Source organism: Spermophilus citellus (assembly GCF_964194105.1).
Source record: "Spermophilus citellus genome assembly, chromosome: 13".
In the NCBI taxonomy this organism is placed as follows: domain Eukaryota; kingdom Metazoa; phylum Chordata; class Mammalia; order Rodentia; family Sciuridae; genus Spermophilus; species Spermophilus citellus.
In genome coordinates this window covers 15,604,765-15,628,494 of record NC_138193.1, presented here as the reverse complement: position 1 = coordinate 15,628,494, position 23,730 = coordinate 15,604,765, and the positions used below count along the sequence as shown (strand labels likewise).

The window sequence follows — 23,730 nt, the reverse complement described above, 5'->3', positions numbered from 1 at the left end:
GGACCAGGAGTCTTGACGCAGCATGGGGGCTGGTAGACAAGGAGGTCCGCTTCCCAGGTGGCCTGCTCCCACCTCTGGCCACAGTCCTGAGGTGACACCTACCTGCAACGGGCCCCAAGAGCCAGTCACTCAGTCCCCACCAGAGCCCCCCTCCAAGATCAAAGCCAGCACCCTGGGCCTAGGCTGTCAGGTGACTTTCTCCCAAGCACTCCCTCAAGGCCAGAGCCATCTCTAATCCCCACATCACTGGACTGCTCTCCCCCAAGGCGGCCAGGGCCCGGTCAGCTCCCCACAATGCCTCCCTGCCTTCTTCCTCACCTGGTATCCAGCTGTGGACACTCCCCAGGGCCAGGCCTCTCCACCCTTCCACCTCCACCTGGGACCATCCTCCCATTTGTTTCTTGAGCTTCTAGACCCTCTGGTCCCTATCAGCTCTCTCCTGAGGCCGTTCAGACAGCCCAGCTGTGAGGCTGTCAGAAGGACTCATGGCCCGATAGCTTTACCCTCCAACCAGAGGAGGGCTGGGGGCTTGTGGATTCCTTTTCTTTTCTTTCTTTCATTCTTTTTCCTGATACTGGGGTTGAGCACAAGCTTTCTCACATGCGAGGTAAGAGCTCTTACAATTGAGCTACTTATTTACTTTGAGACTCACTAAATTGCCTCGGCTGGCCTTGAACTTGCACTCTGCCCACCTCAGTCCCCCCACAGTAGCTGGGATCACATGGCCAGCTCCACGCTGGGTACTCTGAATGCAACCATCACCAGGAGCCAGGGCGCCAGTTAGACTCACCCCTTGGTAGACATGGAGTCCTCGCCGGGCTCAGCACCTGCAGCCTCCGGAGTCCTGGCTGGGCCCTCGCTCTGTGCCTCCTGCCCTGGGTGTGGAGCTTTCCCCGTCACCTCTTTCTTCAGGGAACTCGGCTCTGCCCCATCCGACTCCAGAAGAGAAGGGTGTGGAGCATCTAGTGACCACTTGGGGAAAGTGCCGGGGCTGTGGCGCTGGGATGGTGGGCTGCTCTCCGGGGAGGTGGAGGGGCTGGGCCTGGGGCCGAGGCCTCTGTGCTCAGACTCTGGGCTCCCCCAGGGCCCAGGGGCCAGGATGCAGGGGGCAGGTTCCTGGGGACGCCCGGCATCCCTTCCACCTGAGGGAGAGTGTGGAATGAGCATGACGACCCCAAGAACCACCCCCACTTCCCACCACTGGACCCCTGTGTTGGGTCTCACCTCTATCCTGGGAGATAAGAGGCTCCTGGGGCCAGGAAAGATCCTCTTCTGTCTGGCAGGCCTCGGGGGTGGGTGGCTCCTGTGGAGATTTACAGAATCCCATAAGCCCCGGAAACAAGTGAGTGGGAAGGGGAGAGAAGAACACAGGGCACCCGGAATCCCCTCCCTCCTTGCCAACCCCCACCGGGAATACACAGGCACCAATCTGGGTCCTCAGTTCTGAAGAGAATCCCGGATGGGAGAAGACCCACATCCTAGGAGAGTAGAAATCAGCAGGTTCTTGTTCCTCCTTCACAGATGGAGAAGGTGAGGCCCAGAGAGGGGAATTGACTTGCCGAAGGCTGCACAGGATGTGTGGCAGGGCTAAGGTCAGCTCCATGGTGTGCAGTCTCCCAGGCCAGTGCCCTATCTTCATACGGTACCTCAGGTGTGGCCAGAGTGGGCTGGTCCTCCAGAGAAGTCTAAGAGGAGGAGGGCGCAGAGAAGAGGTTTGACCAGAAGGAAATTATTCCCAGGATCTTTGCATATCCCACAAGTTTCCTCACCTCACCAGACGCCTGCTCAGGCAGTACCTGCCCTAGAGGGGCGTGGGTCCAGGGAGGGTGCTGGCCCCAGGCACAGGCCTGGGCGGCAGGCTCAGCCAGCGGGAAGGCAAGCCCCAGCTCCTCCCAGACTTCTCTCTGAGGTTCTGAGACAGTGCTCCTCACAGGACGCAGCCCAGCCACCCCTGGGCCCCGCCTGCCGGGCTCCTCGCACTCCATGTTCTCTGGAGAGATTAGAGAGCCACAGCCCCTCCGCCAACTTGAGCCTCCTTATCTCTGAAGGGAGGCCTCCCTGGGAAAACTGTTCCCTATTGTCTCATCCCCAGGGCTGGGTGATATCACAGGCCCCCTGCCATGGTCATATGAGCCTGATCTATTGACCATGGATGGGGGACAGTGGAAGATGGGGAGCTACAAGTAACCGAACCCCAGAATCCCTGGAGACACTTTCTGTTGGGGCAGAGGCCGTCCCTGCTGGCATTTGGGACAGTCTCAGAGGAGGGAGGGGAAGACTGGGAATCCGCCTGGGACACCCTGCAACGGAGGAGCTGCCTGTTCTTCACCTGTCTCTAGACACAGCCCCTCGGAGATGGGAACTTCTGTGGGCCTCACTACCATGGCATTGGTGGTGATGACCTTCCCAGGGTTCTGAAGGCCACACTGGTCCTGCTGGTCAGCAGTGTACCTCAAACCACCAGCGGGCCCTGCACTGAAGAGTGTTCTGGGCCTGGTGGCCCCAGGAAGGCCCTCCTCTGTGTGTCCCCAGGGCAGCCCTGGGAGTGAACTCACCTCGCCCTCCTGCGTGGCAGGTGCTGTGGGAGCCCCGTGGGTGGCCCAGCAGGAGGTGTGTAGCTTGTAGGAGGGCACAGGGAACGGAGGGGTGGCACACCCGCTGGACTCCGCGGTGCTGTCCCTCAGGTCTGGCTCACTGCCCAGCTCCCGGGGCCCTGTGCCTCCCAGGAGCAGAGGCTCCAGAGCCTGTGGGCTGTGGGGCCTCGTCCTCACGTCCGGGCAGGAGTCAGAGAAGCCCCAGGAGAAGCATTCCCCAGAGGCGCTGGTGTCCGAGCAGGGGCTCTCCAGGAAAAGGGGGTTGTCGAAGAACAGGCTCTCCTCCTCAGCACCCCACTCTGGGGAGGAGTCTGCCGCTCCCTCCAGGGCCCAGGCCTGGCTCTCCCCCTCAGGCCCACTACTGTCCTCCCCGGAGTCCTCCTCCACTGCTGGGCTGGGCCGCAGGTCCCTGTCGCCAGGGAGGCCCGGGGAGGACGAGGGCACGCAGCACCTCAGCTCAGCCCTGAGTCCTTCCGCCTTCTCCAGCTCCTCTTCCAGGTCCAAGACGCACATCTGGGCCTGCAGGATGCCGGCCCAGAACACCACCTGTGCAGAGGAGCTATGGCTCGGTCGGGGACTCCCTGTGGGACAGCTGCCCCCTGGTGTTCCTGGGGAGGAGCAGCGTCCCACGTGCGCAGGCTCCACACCAGAGACCCTGGCAGGAGCGCCAGGCCTACTGGTCTCGGGAGAGTCCAAGGCCCAGGTGTGTCCCCCGCAATGCTCAGGAGGGCCTGGCTGGCCATGGGTCTCCCTCTGGCACACTCCTGGGTGGGGCTGCAGGTTGTCTCCCAAATAGAGGTTGAGCAGTTCCACGGGCTGCGGGTGATCGGGGAGTGTCCTGTCGCCCATCATGCACAGAGCTCAAGCTGCACAGGAGCCTCTGGAGTGTCCACGTTCACCATCCCACGGGGTGTGACAGGGGATGTGTCCACCACGGGGGCCACCGGGAGTCCAGCTCTGCCCTGGAAATGCCCAAAGGAGCGCAGGTTAGAGAAGTACCGTGTCCTGGGGGTGAGCACACGTCTGCAGCGTGAGGGGTCTGGAGGGCCTGCCGCGTCCAGGAGGCTGGGAAGCAACCCTGCCCGCGCCGTCCGGTCCGCAATCTCAAGCCCACACCAGGCAGCAACTGCCCCAAACACACCCATCTGCCGGTTGAAGGAGCACCATTTGGGTTAGCCAAGGACAAGCTGGCTGGGAGCATGGTGGAGCAGTGGCCAGTGAGAGGGAAATGCACACCAAATAGGCAGGAGACAGACGCAGAGGCCGGGAGGGGAGCGGCCTGGCGGGGGAACAGGCACCACCCAGGAGACAAAGGCCCCAGCCCGCCTGACCCTGACCATGCCGGGCCCTGTCCTTGGGGCTGCACCATTCCCAGGGCTACTCCCAAGGCTGGGCTTCTGGCCCTTGCAGCCCGTAAGCAGCTGTGCGGAGGCGCAGCAGCAGCAAGGAGCTCCAGCCCTCTGCCCCACAGAGAGGCCACCTGCAGCTCAGGGAGGGCAGGCTTGCCTTCTGGGAGCGGGCATGGCCACATCTGCCAGGAGCTGCCCACCCACTTGGGCTGCCCTGCACATCGTCCACAGGACAGGTCTGGGTGGGCCCTCATGCAGCACAGACCCTCCCAGGTGTACCCGAGGACGTGTGTCCACTGGTGCTCCACCCTCAGGAGTGACTCAGATACCCAGGATTGGCAGCCCCTTCCACCCATCCAAGCCCATCCCCAGCCTCCACTTGCCAACCCAGACCAGGAAGGCCAGCGGGCACCTGCTGTGCCCTGTTTCACAGGGGAGGGAGAAAGCCCGAGGCTGGCTCAATGTCCCCGCTGGGAACAGAGGCCAGGCCTGTCCCCAGACCACCCACCCTCCAGTCCACAGCTTCCCTCCTCCCACCCCTGCTGTAGGAACCTCCCTCTGACATGGAGGGGGTGCTGCCAGATGGCCGCCCCAGCCCAGCCTCCTGCAGCACCATGGCCTGTCCCTGTCCAGGGCTCCAGACCTCATCCAAGGCCCCACCCAGGCAGGCTACAAGAAGGTAGGGCCAGACCTGGTGTGCAGGCCCAGAAAACCATGGGGACAACTTCTCCCTGCCTGGTGGTAGACAGCAAGGGCCTGGCCTCTCAATCCCCCTCTGCTACTTAGAACTGAGTGATAGCCGGGGAAGCGCCCCAGCCCTGTGGGGCCCAAATCAGAGGGGCGCTGGGGGAGCTCAGCCTTCAGCCCAGGTTCAGCCCACCACTGGACACCCAAAATGGAAACCCCACGACCCTGCAAACAAAGATCAGACAGGGCCCCCTACTGTTTAAGGCCACCAGAGCCAGGGGCCATGTGTAGGCCATAATCTCAGGGATTAGGGAGGCTGAGGTAGGAGGATCACAAGTTTGAGGCCAGCCTCAGCAATTTAGTGAGACCCTGTCTCAAAATAAAATTTAAGAAAGGCTCAGTGTATGAGGCCCTGGTTCGATCTCCAGTGCTGGGGGAAGAAGAGTCCCCGAGAAACGAGGGAGTATTAACATGCATGTCAGTTTCTTATTCATCTTCAAACTATTCTCCTAACACTTCCTCAAAGATAGAGTCCCCTCCTAGGTTTTTACCCACTTCTGTTCCAGCCCCGGGTCCCGTACTTTCCGTAGAACAGGAATCTGGGCCTGCAGAGGCTTCAGCCACTGAGATAGGTCACCTGATGTCCTTTATCAGTTAGTGATAAGTCAGCTCCCATCCTGTTCTCAGCCCCTGTCCCTCTCCAGGCTCGACTCCAGAGGCCCCAGGTTCTCACGGCTGGAAAGGCTACTCATGCAGCTGATGCTCTGAAGCGACCCGAAGGGACGAAGGGACGTAGCCTTGCCTGTCACCCTCTGCTCAGCTAGCCCTCCACCCACCCCTCGCCCCACCCAGATCTGAGTGGCAATGCCTGCCCCCTCCCCCCTCAGAGCTGCCCATCCCCCATCCTCACTGCTCTGGGTAAGAGGCTGGGGCTGTCCTGGTTCGTTGAAAAAGGGACAAGGGGGCCTTGGGGCCGGCTAGGGTTTTGGTCTGCAGTGTCACCCAAAGTGCCCAGCATGGTGCTACCGGGAGGTGGTAGAAAGTGTAAGCAGTGGGCCTGGTGGGAGGTCTTTGGGTGTCGTGGGGAGGGGTCTGGGACCCTGGTCTCTTCTCTCTTTCCATCCCCGGCATGGGCATGGGGGGAGCAGGGTAGCCCCCCCCACACACGTGCTCCTGCGGATGCCACAGCCCAAAGCAAAGGCGCCAATCAATCGTGGACTAAATCCAAGCTAAAATCAACCTTTTCTCTTCTCTTCACAAGCTGATTGACCAGGGCACCCCTGGATCACAATTCTCCCTCCTGGCCTGCTGGGGGGACAAGGACCATGTGGTAGCCAGAGGCAAAACAGCCCTGCTGTCCTCATCAGGTTGAAAGCCCCTAGGACAGGGCAGGCCTGGAGTCCAGGGAGGGAAGGTCCTGGACCTGCGGATCCCAGCCCTAGCCCAGCCTTCTGCCAGGCCCCAGGCTGCTTCCCTCCACCCCTCCCTGCGGAGACCCCTTAATCTGTGTCCACCCGATTCCTCCTGAACCCTCCCTTCCCTCATCCTCATCTCCAGCCCCGACATGTTGCATCTGAACCTGTGCCAGCCTCACGTCCCCGTGGGCACCGTGGCAATTTGACATCAACTCGCCTAACAGGACAAGTTCACAAGCCCATGATGGGTCTGGGAACAGGGGCAGGGCGGGTAGAAAGGGCACCCTGGATTTTTATGAGACCAGAGGGTGCCCCACTTGGCTCTTTTTGCAAGTGTGCACTTAGGCACAGGGGTATGTGAAGGAGAAGCTCTAGGAACGCAGAGATGGCTATGGCGGACACTGGTGAGCCATGGGTCTGCCTTCCTCAAAGAAACCCAGTGTCTCTTGCTAGAGGTTTTCAAAGGAGGAAATAAATAAAGGAGGAGCCTCAGTCACTTTTCAAAGAACAGAGAGAACAGAGGTCCCTGTGGCCTAAAGAGTCTGAGGAGCCTGGAGAGGGAAGGGGCTAGGAAATGGAGGGTAGCCCCTCCTACGGAAGGTGAGGCGAGAGGCCTGTTAGAGAAAGATGGCGGGCAGCCTCTGTGGTGGGCGGGCAGGGCTTGACTGGACCAGACTCTTCTAAGTCACTTACACAACCTGATGAGGTTCCCATCCTTCCTGATTCCAGAGTTTGCCTCCCAGTGGGTTCCTCCTGCCAACCAGGCAGGTTCTTTGTGCTCCCAGCTCTCCACGGTCTCAGCCCACCCCATGGCTGGCTCTTCCCCCCACTCTCACCCACAAAGTTCTGAGGACACATCATTACCCTGTAGTTCAGGTGGACCTGAAAGTTACAGGTCAATTCCGACTTGAGAAGTTCAGGTGCACCCCTGGACACCCCTGGGGTTCCATAGCTGGGTGGGAGGTAGTTCTAGTTCCATAGAAACCACCCCAAACGGGCAGCACACACCTTCAAGGTGGGGGTGGCCAAGGGTAGCCATAACTGTATTAGGATGCCCAACATCTGGGACATACTTGTGCTAACAATTTAGTCACTGTTTATGAGAAATTCAAATTAACTGGGCTTTCTGTCTTTTATCTGGCAACCCAACACCACAGGGAAGGTATAAACACTGTCATCAAGCCCCTGCTATGTGCCAGCTCTCAGCTGATTCCTCTCTCTTCCCAACCACACCCTGGCGAGACCAGTGGTGACATCCCTTCCTTCATAACAAAGAAGCTGAGGCTCAGAGAGGTTCTGAAGTTGCACTAGGTAACTCAGCTGTAGGCAGGGGGCAGGGGTCTGAATCCAGGTCCACAGCTCTCTTAGCCAGCACCCTCTTCCCACCCCCAAATCAATCCCCTTGGATAATCATGAGGTTCATGAAGGGAAAAGTGCTTCTTCCTTCTTTTCTTTTTATATCTGTCCCTCCTTCAGGTGGAAAGGCCTAAGGGTATGGTCACATCTGAAGGCCACTGAGGTGTCCTGCCAGTTACCTGGGTGAAGACAGAGACCAGCCTTTGCCTCCTGGAGGTGGGACGGCCCCTCTTAAGCAGAGACAAGCCAAGAACCTGCATCTTATGCATGCATCTAGAATTTTCTTTTTTGACATTCCCAGGTCCAGCGTTTAGTAAAAACCTCTTTTGAATTTTCCTATGTCCAGTATGGAACAGAGGAAGGGATTCAGCAACAGAAGAATGTGGCACACGCCTGATCTGGTGGATTCTGTCACCTAATATAAAGTGGCCCTTTGCTTTTCTGCACTCTGCGATGGCTCAGGAAGTTTAAGGATAAATTCTGGGATATGGAGACTGGCTCTGCAGGATCCCAGAAAGAGATCTGGAGCAGGCGGGAGGGAGCCGCAAGGGCATGAGGTGGAGAAGAGGGAAGACCTCACTCAGCTGCAGTGGGTCCCAGCCCTGCTCTCGAGCTTGCAGGGGACCCTCCCGGGGATTCACCCTGGAATGAAAGTGTCCCACTCCTACCCCAAGGCTGTGGTACAGCTTCCTTTTGGTCTTACAGGGCAGGAGGGAGCCCTGGGGACACTGGACAGGACTTTTTATCAATGGGTTTGCTCTTTATCCTTGGCTTGGGGGATAAGCCTAGTCCTTTGGCTGAAGAATGGGGAGGCCGGGGCTGGGTGCAGCTCAGTGGTAGAGCTCTTGCCTAGCACCTAACATGCAAGTCCCCTCAGCACTAGGCCCTGGGGACCGACCCCTGCACCACCAAATAAAAAGAAATGGGAAGGCCAGGCACAGACTTGGGATGCGACAGGCCTGGGAACTTGGCCCACCTCCGTCCCTTGCCCACCTAGGAGTCATGGTAACCGGCAGCTCACAGCTAGAGGCACATCTGAGCTCTATGCCACCTGCCCAGTCAGGTGACTGAGAGGAAAACCTCACCTGGTTCCTCAGCTGTAAAGTAAGGAAATCAGATGGTGGGAAGTACCTGGAGCTGTGTTCCCGAGTGGGTATGCCTCTCAGGGCAGACGCCGGGGCTGGGCCTACAGAGGAACCCATGTCCTGCTCCATTGAACTCTGCTGCTTTGCCACCCCCCCCAGAGAAGCCAGAGTACCCCAAACAGCAACCACACTCCTTGTCGGGCTCGTCTGGCCCACCTCTGCCCTCAGCTCCAGGAGGAGGAACCCCATCTTCTACCTGGAGTGCACCCGCCCCTCTGTCCTGCAAGCTTCCAGGCCCAGCCAGCAACCGTCCTTCCCTCCACCCTCCAAGTGGAAGTGGGCGGCCCTGTCCTGTGGTGCAGCCTGCTCAGGAGAACGGGCCTCTGGGGCTCCCTGGTCTGGAGCCGCAGGACAGAGGCCCCTGATGAATGCGAGCTCTTGCCCTGAGAGCTGGCGCCCTGAGAGCTCCGATCAGGGAGGCCCCACATCCTGCCCCTGAGAAGGAGCCTCCATGCAAATGTGCTCAGAGGAGGGGAGAGGCAGCTGGGGGCTCCCTGGGGGAGCCAGCTGGGGCTCAGGAAGGGAGCAGAAAAGGTGGGGAGGAGGTGGGGGTGTGAACCAAAGAGCCCCAGAACACCTAGCACTGTCCCCTCACCAGACTCGGGATGTCACCCCTCCCGCCACAAAGACCCCAGCAGCCGGCGCCCCTCCCTGTGCTGGGTGCTGCCTTGGCCTCAGGAGGCTGTGAGCAGCCCACAGCCCAGGGGGCAGGTCTTTCAGGCCTGCTGAGGTCCAGCCCTCTGAGGCGCCTTCTGGTCAGCTGAGGACAGGTCATCTTCCCAGCCTCCAAGCAGCACAGGGACTCCAGCAGGGGGACTTTAGCCTCTGGAATAAGGGGGCAGTAGCTGGGCCTTCCCTCCATGAGACTCCACTGACCTTCAGGGTAACAAGTGGCCTTAAAGGATCTCAAACAGGGACACTGAGAGTGACAGCGTTCCTCCTGCACATCAGGACAATCGGCCTAAGCCAGAGAAAACAGGCAGCGTCCCCCACCCTAACCTGACCTTCCTGGGTGGGGCCTGGATGCAGGGTGAAGCTCCCCCTAACGGCAGGGCCTGCCTCTCCAACCCCACAGCCACGGACCGCACCCAGGCCAGCACCAAGACCTGGGCTCCCTCCCTGGGGTCTAGGACGAGGGCTTGCTCAGGGCCTCAGCCACAGAGGCCCTGGGGCTCTGGGAAGGCTTCCCCAGCCCCTGCCCTTCACTACTGCACACCTCTAGGGGCTCTGGGGACAGGGAACATCAGAGAGGGGCTGGGGAGGGGGTGTTGCAGGATGGGAGGATGGAGAAGAGGAAGGGGAGGGGAGGGTCCAGGCACAGGCCAGGTGCACGCAGTAGGTGCACACAGTGGGGCCCAGGCCCTGGCTTCCTGCCTGCCCACCTGTCCCCAGCCCCTGTCACAAGAGCCCCACATGTGGCTCACATTCTAGCCCCCACCCCCTCCAGCCCCTCCCCAGCGGGTTCTCCCAGCTCACCTCCAAAGGGTCCAGAAGTGAGGAGCTGCCCTGCGCCCCCCAGTCCTGGGAGAACTTCCTGTCGAGCAGTCGTCTGCCCCACAAATGCGGCCGCTGTGCTTCCGACTTCCGCTCGCTCCCCTCATCACGATGACACACACCATCCTGCTCCCCGGGGCTCCCCAGGGCCCAGCACCTCACACTTCCTGCCCACAGGCCAGTCTTCCGTGCCCAGCAGCAGGCCTCAGCCCCTCTCCACATCCCACTCGGGAGGCCCTTCCCAGCCCAGGAAGGACTTGCCGTTGCTCTGCCTACACCATGGAAGGGCCTGGAGAGGGAAGGGAAGGTGCTGGACCCGGACTGCGGCAGGCCCCTCCCCCGCCCTCCCTGCAGTCCTGCCCAGCTCAGTCACCTGCAGGCACCCCGTGGAGACAGGAGGGTCCCAAGCCAGCCAACTTTCCTTTTCCCTTTTAACATGACATCTCCATTTCTGCACGGCTATGTCTCATATCGACACCTGATACAAGCCTTGTCGTTACAAAGTGTCGCCAACTCTCCTTGCTGGGTTCTCCCACCTGCTTTATGATGCTTTACTGTGCCCACTCTACAGAGCTGGAGACGGGCTCTGAGAGGTCACACCAGCTCAGATGGGAAGTCACAAAGCCGGGGTCTGAACTCAGCACCTCTGAGCACAGGAGCCACCTCTTGCCCCATCTGTTCCCCACGCAGGTCCTGGGCACCAAGGCTAGAGGGGAGCCACACCCATGGTCCCCTTCTCACAGACTACCCTGTCCACTTCTCCAGCCTCAGACCCCACCCCAAGCTCTAGACCTCCAATCCACTCGCTGCCTAGGAGCCTCTTCCTGGGCAGGTCCACAGGGCCATGTCTTCAGTCCCAGGCCACCTGGGCCATTGTCAAGAGGGCCCCATTCTAGCCACACCCCTCCCCAGGGAACAGGGGAGTCCAGAGGAACATGGCTCCTGAAGCCCAGGCTCCCCTTCCTCCACCATACCGGGTGCCCAGGATCCTGGAACTCTGCCTCTGGGGCTGTGTGGCCTCCACCTCCCACGGCCCCAGGCCTCGCTGCTCTGTGCAGCCCTGACTGGGGAAGAGAGGCCATAAGGCTGACTGTGGACCAGCAGGGGGCCATGGGGTGGGTAGGACTTGGGGCCATGGCCAAGTCTCCACTCTGTAGACTTGTGGCAGGGGGCAGGGTGGGGAAGAGGAGGGAGGGGAGAAGGCACATTCACAGGAGGCCCAGATTTCAGCTGACGCCTGGCCTCTGGGCTGCTCTGGAGTGAGGTGGGGGATCAGGTAGAAGAGGGCAGGATTCCCCTCCGCCACGGGTCTCCAGCTTCATTTACACCCCTCACTTTCTGAGACTGACAGACAGGCCTAGCTCACAGGCCCCTCAAACTGTGTGACACAGGCCTAGCTACGGTTCCTCACACAGATTTCAATGGACAGGCCACACCTGGTCACCAGGACCTTCATACAAACCTTCCTCTCAGGCCCCCAGCCCCCAGGGCCTCTGCAATACCAGCCCAGGCCAGCACCTGCCCTGAGCATTCTTTGCTGGAAACTGCTAATCCATCAGGAATGACCACCCAGGAGTCTGGCTGCAGGGAGCTTCCAATCTGGTGACGCAGAGTAAATGAGCGGGCTGAGGGTGAGTCATGATGAAAGCTAGGGAGAAATGACAGCGGGTGGCAGGGCTGAGTGAGCCACCAAGGGAGGTCAGGGAGGCCTCTGCTGCCCGTGGACAGGTTGTCCAGGAGGAGGGCCAGTCAGGGAGAGCCAAGGGAACTGCAGGTCTCACTCTTGCCTGGGGTGGGAAAGGTCTCCATGTGCCCAGAGTGGAAGAGATGGGCCCAGGGTCTGCAGGGGCAGAGCCCGACACACCCACCAGGTCTACAAAGTAAGCCAAGGTGCCATTCAAGGTGGGCAAATGCCAGGTCAGGAAGCATTTACGTATCTGTGACTTTGTTCTTAAGGTCATCTCTCTGCTGTGCGGAGAACAGAGGGCAGGTAAAAGCCAGGAGACCAGTCACGTCTCTGTGCATGTCCAGCAGAGGGAGGGCAGACCTGGGGCTTGGGATCCACACTCAGGACCAATGGGCACACTTCCTGCTCAAAGAGGAGGAGGAGAGATGGGCGAGTAGGCAAGGCAACTCCCAGGATCCCGGCTTGAGCCCCTGGCTGAGTGGTGACAGTGACATGTACAGAAACAGGAAGAACCAGGGAGAGAAAGCACACTGGGCTGGGACTGTCAAGTACTGGGTTTGAGCTACTTGAGATGTTCAAGTCCGCAACCGAAGATCGCACCTGGCCTTAGGGAAGTGTGTGACCAGAAGTCATCAGAGCCAGGGGTGGAGGAGCCCACCAGGATGGGAGGGGACAATCTGCAAAGGGGCCACGAAGTCGGTGAGAGAGAGAGAGAGAGCCCTGTCACTGAGAGGAGAGGCGGCTGCAGAGGAGGAAGTGGCTGGCTTTGTTGAAAGCTTCTGCAAAGTAGAGAAAGATAAGAAGAGAAAGTGGTAGATTGAGAGGGGCCACCCAGAGGTTAGGGCAAGCGAGGCTGGAGGGGACAATGGGGCAGAAGACAGGTGGCTGTGAGGGGAGATGCACCACCTCCTCGCCCAGGCTGTGCCCCTCGGGTCCAGCCTCCCTGGCCCTCCTTAGCACCCTGCTCCTCAAAGCCGGAGTGCCACCTGGCAGGATCTGCACCCCTCCCCAGCTCTGCCCCCACTCGTTCCAGGGTCCACAGCTCCCCTTGACTGTGAGCTACTCAAGGGCAAGGACGGGTGCCGTCACTGTGCACCAGAGGGCCTGTCCTGTAGATGAGTGATGTGTCACTAACACTCGAGTCACCTCAAGAGGACACCACAAGCAACACCAGCGCCCGTGGCTGTTCCAGGCCGTGGTCTGTGCGCACCCAGCGTGCCAGAGATGGGCTGAGAGGTTCCCGCTTACACCAGACGAGCCTCCCAGCCCTGCAGCACCAGCTCCTTCCTGTCTGCTTGACTCTTGTCTTCCCAGGACCACAAGGAGCATTGCTCGGGCAGAGGATCCTCGGTGGAGGACAGCAGGGTGTCCAGCACCGGGCAGATTCCCACGCCCAGAGCCCTGCCAGCTGGTAGCTTGGATGCTGGGTCCTCCTGCCCAACTCCTGGGCTCTCTCCTGGGCCTCCTGGGCCCCTCCCCAGGACCTGAGGCCACAGGGCCTGCACCCACAGCCCTGGTGAGCAACTTCCTGTTTGCCTACAGAGGAAGCTGCTCAGCAGGTTGGTGGCAAGGTGGCTTCTCACACCCTGAGCCAGGAGGGGAAGCGGCCACCTTCTAAGAAGGAACCCTGGGTATTTCAGCAGAGTCTGGCCCTCCTGGGAGGCAGAGGGGAGAGAGCAGAGGGCAGCAGAGGAAGGGACATGGGCACTTGACTTACACCGCCCTTTCCTGAGGCCCTGCGTGCTGACCCACAGGCCCTCCGCAGCACCTGACCAGCTCTAGGGGTGTGGGGGGGAGGGGAGTCTGAACCTACACCACAGACAGGGGAGGAGACCGACAGTCACAGCTGTCACTCACGCTCACAGGTGGTCGGTGGAGAAGGCGGGATGTGAAACAGGAAGCTGACCCCAGCAAGCACACCCTCCGCTCTTCCCTGGCCACCCACATGCCTCAGGGGGCTGAGCCAAGGCCACCCTCCTCTTAAGCCAGCAGAGATGCTAGGGTGGGGTGAAGCCATTCCTCTCAACTCGGGGCTTACTGTGGCGCTCAAGCTGATGGAATACTGTCCTTCTGGGGGGACCAGCCACCTGGCAGGGTGAGGAGGAGGCCTGGAGCAACTCAGAGGTTCCAGGACCTCTGAATTTGACACTGTAAACGTTTGTCCCCTTGGGGAAGCCTGGGGTTAAGGCATCCAGGGACTTCTTTCTCCAGCTCTCCACCTCTACAAGGCCAGGCCCCAGCAAGGCCAGATAGCACGCCTGCGCTCCCTCTGTTGAGTTAGACATTTACCTCCCCATGGGCCTCTGAGGATGGACCCCCATGGCCAGAGCAGGGAGCTGGGGGGTAGGCCTGAGGGGACAAAGGCGCCCCCTCTGGAGAAGAGGTCTTTCAAGGCAGGAGCAGGAGGACAGGGAACAGTCCAGGGGTAAGTCACTGCCCATTTCCCAGCACAAGCCTCTACTGCTGTATCTGGTTACCCAAACCTAACTTTAGAAAGCTGTCCCTACTCTGCCACTCAACCAGAAGACCCTCTGTGTCTGCAGACAGAGCCTGGACACAATACCAGGCTCTCACTGCCCCAGCATGAAGGTTTGCCTGGCCTCCCCTCTGGGCCTCCCCTCCAGGCCTCCCCTCCCGGCCTTTCCCAACACTGTGAGTTTTAAAGATGGGCGCTTGCCAGGCAGCCTCTAGTTGTGGATCTGCCTCTCAGGGTTGGGCTCTAGTTAGTCACTCTCCATCTCCCAGTCCCATGGCACCAGAAGTCACCTACAGAACAGCTCCTGAAACACACATGTGCGTCATTACTTACAGTGACAAAAATGCTCAGCCTTCAATATCCAAATAGCGAATCAGATAAACGGTTGACGGGTGGGGGTGGGGTGGGGGGGGTGGGGGGGGTCTGTCACAAGGCCACATGCAGACCCAGGCACCCTCTAGCAACCTCGTTTTTGAGGAGTATTTAGTGAAGTGGAAAGATGTTTATAGCATATTAAGTAATAAAACTATTTATATATTCATATTATCTCTATTTTTAAAACCTTGTTTATTTAGGCAATAAAACAGGAAAATAGCAATTGATAATCTGCATGGGAAACAAATACAAAGTTTTCATTTCTCTATGGAAATTTTGCTTGGAATGTACCTAATTTTTAAAGATAAGTATGTGTTTATCATCATCAAAAATAATAAAGGTATCAGCAAATTAAACTCAGTGATTGGATTACTCCGTTCACAGGGCGGCTGGAAGATCCTTTCACAGCCTCTGACTCCCCATTGCTGGTGGAGGCTGAGAATTAGGGAGACACAGGGGTCCAGAGGGTCTGCACAGGTGGGTCTGGTTTTGTTTTGGTGGCACTGGGGGTTGAACTCAGAGGTCTGTACCACTGAGCCACACCCCCAGCCCTTTTTATTTTATTTTGAGACAGGTTCTCGCTAAGTTGCCCAGAATGGCCTTGAATTTTCGGTCCTCCTGCTCAGCCTAAGGTAGCTAGGATCACAGGCACCAGGTAGCATGGGCAGGATTTGTTCTACTTGACCTTAACCATTACTGTCTCTCAAATGGCTGCCACGGTGACCTGTCAGATGTAGGTGTGGGAATCGACTTGGATTTGGCATAAAACCACCTAAAGGTGAAGACATTTGAGATTTGACAGCAACAGAAAGGGCTCTCCTGAAGCTTCTCTTACACAACTCCAAGCAGCAACAGGCTGCCCTAAACCCCTTGTCAGGAGTAGCTGTTCCCAGAAGGGAGAATAAAAGTGAAGCCCACCCCAGACCCTTCCCTGTGACAGCTTTGTAGCCCTGAAGGACATGGTGAGATCACGTCTGCACAAACATTGACCATAACTTTTTCTCTCATCTGTTCTCCTAAAAACCCATCCGATTTTCCTAGGGAAACCTATTTGTCTTCCCACAGAAGGCTTTTCTGCCCCTATTAATGTGTCTTTTGTGAGTTTAATTCACAGGTCCCAGCTACTAAGTCTAAGAGGGTAGAGGAGAGGGGGTTTCCCCCTGCCCAGGGTGGGGAGGAGGAAGCCCAGCCCCAGCGCCTTATTCACAGAGGAAAAGCTCTGTCTGTCTGTCTGTCTGTCTGGGTGGGAACATGCACACTGCACAGGGTGCTGTACTTAACTACGTGAACCAGACAAAATACAAGTGGTGTACAGACCTATAATTTATCTCACAGATACACAGTAGAGTGGACAATGCCCACTTGATGAGAATTCAAAGAAAAAGATTAAATAATATTACAGGAGAGAAACTGTTGTATCAGAGGTCACAAACAGGACAGGTAAGCAAGCAGACACCTGGTACGGCTGCGTCTGACATTTCCAGCGTTGGGAGAAGGAAGGGGAAGGGTCCCTTAGGACGATTATCAGCCCTGAGAGGCCATCAATCAGGAGCAGGAACCCAGGTGTGCGTGAGGAGCCGCAGGAGCATCAAACAGAGCAGGCAAAGCAGGAGGGCAACTCAGAACAGGGCGATGCCTGAGCCACATGTTCTCTTGGGGTGCCCATGCTCAAGCTGGGCCCTAGTACAAAGTTCCGAGCCTTCCAGAGCCCTCTCTACCCAGAACCCTCTCTACCCAGAGCCCCTTGGGAGACAGAGAGGCAGCCTGGCTGGGCAGCTCCCGGCAGGGACTGTGCTGGAACCTCTGAGTTCTGCCTGGGGCTTTAGCCTGCACACTTGAGCTTCCTGAGGCTACCTCTGTCCCCTCTGCCTCAGCACATCTGTGCATTCCCCTGCGGGCCCCCCAGGCTGCACCTCCAGCCTCCTGGAAGGTAGGATGGTCACTTGGGCCTTGTTGTGTTGTGTGCAATCCCCACATCTCTGTCCAAGACCCAGAATGTTAAAGAACTGGTTCCAGGAGGATGCTTTCCTAACCCCTCAGACAGAAAAGACAGTTTAAAGTGCTCTGGGTCTCCTGGGCCAGCTCAGCTGTCCACCCACTCCTCCTGCCTGCCTGCCTGCCTGCCCCCGGCGCTATTCTGGATTTTTCTCTCTGGCTCTTCACACTCTTCCGGAGAGACTTTACTCCCACGTGTCCACCTCCAACAGTGCACTGCAGAGCCACAGACCCCTCTACGGCCCAGAGTCCCAGCTGCCCATGGGAATCTCAAGCAGGATCCAGATCTTATGGCTTGTGCAAGGGCCCTGAGCGCCTCCCCAGCCCTGCGCCCAGCTGGCCCCTCCGGGTCCTCACATCTGTGTGCTGCCTGTGGGGCCCAGCACACTGTCCAGTGCAGGCCCACTGCCCTCCCTGGCACAGCCTCTAATCCGGGGAACTGCAGGACTGCCCACCCTCAGAGTCCATGTCCTCAGCCACCCCAATCCACACTGCCAGGAATCGCTCCCACCCCAGAAAATCCTTACGGGACTGGATCCCCTCCACCTCAATGCCACCCCATGGCCTCTCCCTGATACTTCAGGGATCATCAGGGACCATCTGGGACCTCCTACCTCCCCCACAGGACCACCCCCTTCCCCCACCCTGAGCCTCAGCAGTCCACCGGCCCTTCCCTAAACGTCCCAGTATGTGTCCTCACGCCATCCTGTCCACCCACCCAGTCCTCTCCATCCCTCAAGGTCCCCCTAACACCACTTCTCCAGACAACCTTTCTAGACCAATCCAACAAGAACTGGCTGCTGCAATAATTCCATTAGCTCCAGCTCCAGCACAGCCTGACCATCAGAAGCGACAAGCTCAGGATACACCTAGCAGTCAGATACATCCTACCAAAAAAAAAAAAAAAGCACTGTCTTGAGCTAGGCCTGGTGGTGCACACCTGTAATCCCTGCCGCTTGTGGGCGGAGGCAGGAGGATCGTGAGTTCAAAACCATCCTCAGCAACTCAGCACGGCCCTGTCTCTAAATAAATATAAAAAGGGCTGGGGATATGGCTCAGTGGACAAGCACCCCTGGGTCCAATCCCCTGTTTAAAAAAAAAAAAAAGAAAAGAAAAGAAAGAAAGCGTTGTCTTTAAAAGGTAAGGAAAAGTGTTGCTCCATAGCACAATGCAACTTATGTAAGCTTAAAATAGATGCAGATATAAACAAACACCATATATTTTTCTAAAATATGCCCAGCTCCTCGGATAAACCAGTCAGAAAATACCAGAATGTATACTCAGGAGAGTAGGGGCGCAGACATGACATTTGTGGGACTAGGGATTTCAGAGAAAAAGAAGACCTCTTTTTTTAAAATATTTTTTTTAGTTGTAGTTGGATACAATACCTGTATTTTATTTACTTATTTATTTTTATGTGGTGCTGAGAAACAAACCCAGCTCCTCACATGGGCTAGGCAAGCGCTGTACCGCTGAGCCACAACCACAGCCCGGGAAGACCTCTTATGTTCAATAATCAATAACAAAGACCAAAGTCTGATTTAACTCACAGGCCAAGGGCTATAGTCCCCCAAGTCCCAGCGTTAAAGGCTAGGTCCACTGTCCATGTGCTACTGGGAGGTGGTGTGGCCTTTAAGAGGGAGAGAGGCCTGGTGGGAGGATTAGGTCACAGGTGCACTCAAAGGGATAATGGTACCTCAGCCCCTTGCTCTCCTCTCATTTCCCCACCATGAGCTGGGCAGCTTTGCTCAACACATACTCCTGCTATGATGTGCTGCCTCACACAGACCCCAAACTAAAGGGCCAACTTGTGACAGAGACCTCCAAACTGCAAGCCAAAATAAACCTTTCTTCTTTATAAGTTGGTTGACTAAGGTATTTGGTTACAGTAACAGAAAACTAACACATCAAGGATATGAACAGTACACATAAAGACAAACAGCTTCAAACAAATGTGAGACTCACTAGAAAGAAATGCCCATTCAAACTACGGCGTGATGACATTTTTTTTTATCCATCACACTGGCAAGAAAAGAAGGTTGGTGATACAGTGAGTGGGTGGCACTGTGGGGAATCAGCACTCTCACTAGTATAGTCACGTGCATCTCTGGAAAGCAGACTGGCAACGTCCGCCATGATCTAGATCACACATAACCTGCATTTGTGTATGAACCACATTTATGAGTTCTCCTGCTGGAACAGACACAGAAGTGAGAGAGGTGAGGTACACACAGGCTTAATGCATTTTGTCTATCATAGCAAACAATAAAAACAGGGAAAACAACTATAAACCCACAGTGACTGGCTCCATAAACATGATACATCCCTTCAAGGAGACATTCAACCCTTCCTGGTAAAAGATGAACTCCATCTACGACTTGAAGATGAATTGTTCAGGATGATTTAGTTACTTGAGTATTAAATTCTGCTATTTATGTCCCAGTACACAGCTCTTGGACACCTCCTGCCTTCAGAATCATGGGCTAAATGAACATTTATTCTTTATAAATTACCCAGACTCAGGTATTTTGTTATAGCAACAGAAAACAGATGAAGACACCAACTGCCTCCAGACCACTTCTCCCCACCTTAACTAAACTGCAATGGAGTCCCTGATCCAGGTGTCCCAGAGTGGACTCGGGGAGAGAAAGTAGTGGGAACAGGGCTGACCTCTAAGGCAAGCATGCGATGACAGCTGAGTTGCAACAGTAACCGGAAACTCAACCCTTGGGCGCTGGGCTGGACCTCACACTGGGGCAGAACAAAACAGAATCTAGGAGCTGACCTGGTATGCACTTGATAGTGTTCCCTGTGTACCCATGTCCTTACCCCAGCCTGCAACTGCAGTCTTAAGAATAAGCCACACGGCCACAACTACTTTATGAATAGACCAACTGCCTTCATCAACTGTGTACCTCTCCAACAGCTGGGCCAGCAGAAGGAGCTCCACCTTGCTAGACTTTCTCTGTGGAGACTCCTACAGCGTGAGTCTGAGGTTGGCTCTGGGACGTTAAAACCACACAGTGGCTAAGAGCACTGGACAAAAACCGCACCAGCTGACGGTGAGTTCTGATTCTTCACTTACCTGCCTGCAAACCTTGGACAACCTTCTTAGCATCTCTAGGTCCTTTTTCTCATCTGTGAAATGGGAGAGCAGAAGCATACACCTGCTGAGAGGATTGTTTGCTTTTTCTGCACATAAGGTGCTTAAAGGAGGACCTGGGTACAGCATGTGCTCAACAGGTATCCATTACTACATGCTCTCCTGCTACAAGTGTTTTATAGAAGGGAGATAAATTCTCCTAATTAGATCACATAATTAGCTTTTAGACAAAAGACTAGATCACTGGAATTGTCCCAGAAGACAAACTCCAATACTCAGGGCCTTTTTTTTTTTAACATTTTTTAGTTGTAGACAGACACAATACCTTTATTTTACTTATTTATTTTTATATGGTGCTGAGGATCGCACTCAGGGCCTCACACGTACTAGGTGAGTGCTCCACCGCTGAGCCCCAGCCCCAGCCCCCCCAGGGTCTTTACTGGTTCCAAACCTTGGATCTGTTTCCTCGTTCTCTCTGTGTAAAACATATGTGTGGACAGACTCTGCTGCCAGGAGGCATGCTGTCCACCTTGGTGACCACCTACCCTGCTTGGTGTGAACTGCCAGGCCTCACTCTGAGCTCTGGGGGGGAGCTTGTAACTCTCGCACATCTTCTGGGTTGCCTTCGGCTTTGTGCACCGGCTGAGCTCCCTGCAGCCTCTTCCTGAGCTCTCTCAGATCCTGGGGCCTCCCAGAGCCCACCTGCCTTTGCCCTCCTCCTCCAGATATCCAGCCTGCTCCAGCCTCCCTTTCCCTGGGCCGCAGTCTTCTTCCCCCCGGAGTCACATGGCTGAGTCCTGTCCTCATTCAGGTCTCTGGTCAATTTCACCTACTCTGCTTGGCCGGTGTTGACTACCCTCTCTTGATCACTGCAGCCCATAACCTCCAAACCCTCACACTGTTTCTCCTGCATAGCATTCACCTAACATGGTGTAAAAATTATTGGTTGTTTTTTTTTTTTTTTTGGTCCATTTGTCCCCCAACAGAAAATAAGGTCCCAGGGGTGCAGGGGAGGCGGGTATCTTGTTCACTAATGTAACTTCAAAGCCTGGACTAGTACCTAGGACTTACAGACCAGCAATAAACATCTGTTGAATGAATGAAGAAATGAGTGGCCAAGGACACTGCAGAACATGTCCTCAATATCTCCACCTCAGGCTGCAGCCTCCCAACAGGACACACTTGAGGACATTCTGTCCTGTGCCTCCAGATCCTAAGGGCCTGAGGACTGTCCCACTTCCCCCCCTCATCTAGAAAGTCGGCTTGCTGCCCTTTCTTGCTCTGGACCAATTTCTCTCATTTGTTTCACTGTTCTTGCTGTTTGTTTGCTGTCTTTTGTTCTTTGCAGCACTTATCACTCTCTGAAACAATGTGATTCATCTGCCTAGATCCTCCTTTCTCTCTAGCACCCCTGTCAGTGAAAGCAGAGCGCTCCTAGCCTTCAGTGCAGCCTGGTGACCTACTGTGCAGCCTAGTGACTGCAGCCAGCATGGGTAGGTGTGTCTTGAGTAAATGAATGAAGTTGTGACTGCACACTCTCCACCAAGAGGAAATGCCACGTGCAGGGAGGGAGAATGAGTCACAGCACTACAGCTGTCCACACCTGACCTCGGCATGTTTCTCAAGTAGTCTCTTCACAGACATCCAATTAATTGCTAATTACATGCAATCAGCTGTGGGCCTGGGGAGGGGCAGGCTAATGATATTCAGGGGCTGGTGGGGCCTGGTGTCCTTCAGGACTTCACTCCTGACCTGCACAGCAGGCCTGGGACACCACACTGGGGTCAGGTGTGCATATGGACCAAGCAGCAAAATGCATCTTGTGGCCTGGAAAAGTCCAGCAAAGAACTCACGTCCCTGCTTCCATCATCCTCCCACTGAAAGGCCAGGCTAGAGACAATTCCAGGGCCAGAAAGGAATCCTGGAGAGGATGCGCGCTTATCAGCTGGGCTGACACAGTGTACCGGGTCTACCATGCCTTCTGGCCAGACAGACCAAACAGACCAGGGTGGGAAGAGGGGCCTGCATCCCCAGGGCGGGAGTTGGGGGGAGCCCCCAGCTAGCCTCACCCCAGGGCACAGACCCGCAGATCCCACCGCGCCGCACCTAGCCTGGTCGCAGGCACAGGGACCACTGGGGAGATTGGAAGCAAAGCCCTCTGGGTCGCTGGGCTGGGACCCTGAGCTCTCCAGGCTCCCTGCTCGCCAGCGGGGCACGGAGCTCCCCACCTCGGGCCCAGACGGACTCTCCCAGGGGAGCACGACCAAGCCTCCCGGTGTCCCAGTACCGCCGACCGGCGAGGCTGGATTCTCACGGTGCCCTGCGTGTCCCTGACCCTGCTGCAGCCTTTCCAGCTCCAGGCCCCTGACCAGACGCGCCCCGGCAGGTGCTCCCGGATCGCCGTCCAGCCCTCCCCGCGTCCCTTACCCCAGTCCCGCCGGCTCCTGCTCCCGCCTCCCGCCGGACGGGCGCACCATGGCTCTGCGCCCAGGCGCGGGCGGGCCCGGGAGGGCTGCGGGCTGCTGCGCGGCGGGGCCGGTGCGCTCGGGCGCTCGGGGAGGGACGCGCTTCCGGGAGGCCGGGCCGATCCGGGCGGCGCCAGGCGAAGTCGTCGGACTGGTCTGGGCGGCCGCGCAGGCTGGGAAGGGCCGGGCCGGGCAGGACAGGGCCTCCCGCGCAGCGGGCCCCCTGCGCCCCTGCCCTGAGCCGAGCCGCGGGCGCCCCTGGGCGCTCTGGCCTTTGTGTTTGCAGCACAGACACAGGAAACTGAGGCCAGGCCCAGACACGTGCGCCGCTGGGACAGGCGACAACTGAGAGTCCCTGCAAACCATTATTCGCTACTGATTGTGGAGGCGCTCTCTCTCTCTCTCTCTCTCTCTCTCTCTCTCTCTCTCTCTCTCTCTCACACACACACACACACACACGCATTATTTGTGCTCGGAAACTCAGCCCTGTAACTGAATTTTGCTAAGTGGCTTTGGGGTTGGTGGCATGCTGGCAGATTGTTGTGACTTGAAGTTGAACATATCCTCAGACAGTTTGGCCCCGAGAGAGGCACTTACTTTTCAATACCCACTTGATGGCACTGTTGGCTTCTATTGCTGTTACTACAGAGGGCACCAGAGGTGAAAATCTGAGCTGTTATAGCTTATTTTCTACATACCCAGTGACATTTTAGCTCCCTTACAAATTGGCAACCCGGAAAAGCCCATCTTTTAATCTGAGGTTGCCTGGCACGGAGCTGACTGGGCTCTGTCTGGGTAGGCAACAGGAGCCACCAAGATGTCCAGCATCTGTCGAGTGCCAAGTGCTAAGTCATGAGCACTCTGTCTCAACAGATCTAATCCTCCCAGCAGTGCCAGTGAGGTGGGGCGCTTTTCACATAATGAGGGCACTGAGTTATCAGAGATTGAGTCAGCGTCCCACCTGGAGACCCTCAGGACCCAGAGGCCATGCTCTGCATCTCTGTGTGACACCCCACTTTGTCTAAGACGGGGTGAGGATGCTAGGCTGTGGTCCTGTGTGAATATTCATTGTGCACCTGCTCCACACATGCAAGGCATTATGGGAAGGGAGGAGGAACCAACACTCTGAAAGCTGAAGTGGTGTAATGCCTGCTCGCAGGGGTGGGTAGCTGGGAGGCTCCCCAAAAAGGAGCCTGGAAAGGTGGGAGCCAGAGCAGGGAGGCCAACACATGCTCCCAAACTGTTTTTGAATCCCTGGCAGACTCCTGAATGAACAGGCAGGGGGCAAGAATCCCAATCACCCAAAGGAAACAGCCGTGAGCAGAGCCTTGCCCAGCTAGCCGCCTGCTGCAAGGGGATGGACTTCAAAGCCTGCCCTTTTAGAGGGTCTTGGGAAACACTCCAGGCTCCCATTGAAATTCCAGAGCAGTCACACCCAAGGGAAAAGACTGCAACTCAGGATTAGGAGCTCTACTCTCGGATTCAGGACAGAACCAACAGAAATCCATCCAAGTATACAAGACCAAGGCCCTGTGAAGTCCAGGTGAGCTTCCAGTGACTTAATTCCCTATGAGAAAAGGACCTGATGC

At 56.9% G+C, this 23,730-nt stretch overlaps 1 protein-coding gene across 3 annotated transcripts in view; it reads right to left on the bottom strand.

Moving 5' to 3' along the window:
- Positions 1–22,216, bottom strand: part of PSD4 (pleckstrin and Sec7 domain containing 4) — a 33,187-nt gene extending 10,971 nt beyond the window's left edge. Inside the window, exons 1-5 of one of the 3 annotated variants that reach the window (XM_081264688.1) lie at positions 22,104–22,216; positions 2,556–3,556; positions 1,560–1,685; positions 1,225–1,303; positions 791–1,142 (exon numbers count right to left, since the gene is read on the bottom strand). In XM_081264688.1, coding sequence (XP_081120814.1) covers positions 791–1,142; positions 1,225–1,303; positions 1,560–1,685; positions 2,556–3,446 — 1,448 coding nt within the window. In that variant the 5' untranslated portion in view covers positions 3,447–3,556; positions 22,104–22,216. Of the gene's footprint in view, positions 1–790; positions 1,143–1,224; positions 1,304–1,559; positions 1,686–2,555; positions 3,557–9,422; positions 9,479–10,022; positions 10,310–22,103 lie in introns of those variants that run through there. The other 2 variants (XM_081264687.1, XM_081264689.1) reach the window with 2 other exon arrangements.
- Between the last annotated feature and the right edge of the window lie 1,514 nt (positions 22,217–23,730).